This window comes from Octodon degus, unplaced genomic scaffold (genome assembly GCF_000260255.1).
Source record: "Octodon degus isolate 3935 unplaced genomic scaffold, OctDeg1.0 scaffold00105, whole genome shotgun sequence".
NCBI lineage: Eukaryota > Metazoa > Chordata > Mammalia > Rodentia > Octodontidae > Octodon > Octodon degus.
In genome coordinates this window covers 6276570-6278906 of record NW_004524681.1, presented here as the reverse complement: position 1 = coordinate 6278906, position 2337 = coordinate 6276570, and the positions used below count along the sequence as shown (strand labels likewise).

At 53.9% G+C, this 2337-nt stretch overlaps 1 protein-coding gene across 1 annotated transcript in view; it reads left to right on the top strand.

The window, feature by feature from the left end:
* The first annotated feature begins 7 nt into the window (after window positions 1-7).
* Dut (deoxyuridine triphosphatase) overlaps window positions 8-2337 on the top strand; it is a 28309-nt gene continuing 25979 nt past the window's right edge. The window contains exons 1-2 of the mRNA XM_023724089.1: window positions 8-194; window positions 1199-1290. Coding sequence (XP_023579857.1) covers window positions 40-194; window positions 1199-1290 — 247 coding nt within the window. The 5' untranslated portion in view covers window positions 8-39. The remainder of the gene's footprint in view (window positions 195-1198; window positions 1291-2337) is intronic.

Below are 2337 nucleotides of genomic sequence, written 5' to 3'. Positions count from 1 at the left end.
TGTGCCCCCTGCTCCGTCTGCTGTCCGCCTCTCCCTGCAATGCCCTGCTCCGAAGACATCACCGCCGCCGTGTCCCCCAGCAAGCGGGCCCGGCCCTCCGAGGCGGCGCTGCGCCTGCGCTTCGTGCGGCTGTCGGAGCACGCCACGGCCCCGACGCGGGGCTCCGCGCGCGCCGCCGGCTACGACCTCTACAGGTGAGCGGGCGTCGGACCGCGGGGCTTCGGCCGAGAGCGGCCGCCCGGGCCGGGGAGCGCGAACCCGGGCCGTCCTTTCCATTGCACGGCACCTCCGTTCACCCGCACCGTACGCGGTGCGTGACCTGGCTGCGGCCCCGACGTGGGAGAGCGGGGAGTTTGTGGAGGGATTGGGTGCTTGGCCCCGGGGCGGGGATGCCGTCGAGCTGCCTCCCTCTGAATTTGGTGCTTTTTTCAATGGACTCCGGCGGGGCGTTCTGAGAAGCGTTGAGGTAGTGAAAAGTGGCCCTGGCAGGGAGCGGGTGTCGAACAAAAGACCAAAGCCAGAGACAGGATCTTAATTCAGGCTGGCCTCAGCCTTGCTGTGATCCTCCTGCCTCAGCCTCCTGAGCGCTGGGATTACAGGCCTGCACCACCATGCCCAGCACTGATACCGTTAGTAAATTAGAGTTTACCTATTTTATTTAAAGAAAAGAAATGCTGTTGCCACACATCCGTAATCCCAGCACTCGGTCTCCTGCTCCGCTCCTGCGGGGGAGGGGACTGAAAACAAGAATGTGCTTAGCCGAAGGAAGGGCCTCGTCAGTGTTAGTTATTATTTGCCCTTTTTCCTTAGTTCTTCATTTTCTCTTGTTTTCATACCATGTTGGGGCAGCGTACACTTTTGAAGATCTGCTTTCCTACCACCTCCTACTAAGGAGTGTCTCAGTTTTCTGTTACATTCAGGAACAAAAACACGATATTGGCATTGTTCCCTCTTTGACGATTATATTATCTACAACTGTAATTTTACCAGTAAAAGTAAAACAAAATATCTACTTGTACCTTCCTAAACATTTTCAGATGAATTAGAAATTCATCAAAATTGAATGAATTAGAAATTCATCTAAAGTTGTATGAGTTACTTTACAAAATATATTTAAAGTATTTCCATGTGCTATGTCACCAAGAAAAAGTAAAAATGATCCTATAAGTAAATCCCAGTGCCTGCTTTCGATACCTAGCGCCTATGATTGCACGATACCACCCATGGAGAAAGCTCTTGTGAAGACGGACATCCAGATCGCCCTTCCCTCTGGGTGCTATGGCAGAGTGGGTGAGTTAGACGTGTAACTTGGGTCAGTCTGTCATATCAGTGTCATTTGGGTCATATCAGTGTCATTTGGGCTGTGTCCTAAAAGAACCCCATCTGTGGTGGCAGGTGCAGCTGTTTGAATCCTTTCCATTTTCTGCCTCTGCCCCTTCTGTTTCTCACTCACGCTTTTAAGAGGCTCACATTGGCCCTCGAGGTGGCTCCCACAGTTAGTTCCTCACAGCAAAACTGAAAGTGTGTGCGCCTTTTGCTTGGCATGGTTTTCTCTGGGTACCGCAGCCCGACCTAAGGACTGGGTGGTGCGGGAGGTCGGCTCTGGGAGGACCTCCAGAGGCGGGGCCAGTGTGTACCTTAGAAGAAACAGGGGCTTTCGGGGTGGTGGCACATGGCGTTCAGGAAGGTTAAACCCCCGGGGTCTGTCGGCTTGTTGAGCCTGGTCTTGCTTCAGTGCCAACCCATGGGCTCCCGGAAAGGGACACCCGTCCTTTAGAGGGGAGGCGGCTCATACTGAGAGGAGCTGGGGCAGAAACAAACGAACAGCAGTCAGTGGGCTCCGTTGTCTGAGTCATTTGTCACAAGAGAGTTGTCAAGACCACGGATACTTTAACTTCAGGGTAAGCAGAAGGAACTGGGGGCTGCGGGCTTCCCTGGTGCGAGCCCCCGCCCGGCTCAGCAGTCAGGAGGAGCTCGTCCCACGCAGGAGGAGCACACGGGCCACCTCCGCCATCCGCGGCTGTGCCAGAGTGAGAGAGCAGGCCCTGAAGGGTAGCACTTGCTGGTCCGGTGCCCGGTGTAGATGACTGAGGTAGAACACAGGAGGGTAGGCTGACTGATGCCTAAGTGAGCAGATCAAAGGGGTAAACTTAGCTTTTTATTTGTTTTTAGGAAAAAACACACACAGGAATTGCATTTTCGGTGCTTTGGGTATTGTCCGGGTGCCTTACCCTGGATCCTGGTTGCGCAAGTTGTCTTTTGATTCATGACCAGGAGTCCCATGTTCTAGGTCTAGAGCTGCTGGTTTCTTTCTTTCTGTTTCTCCTTCCCCTCCCC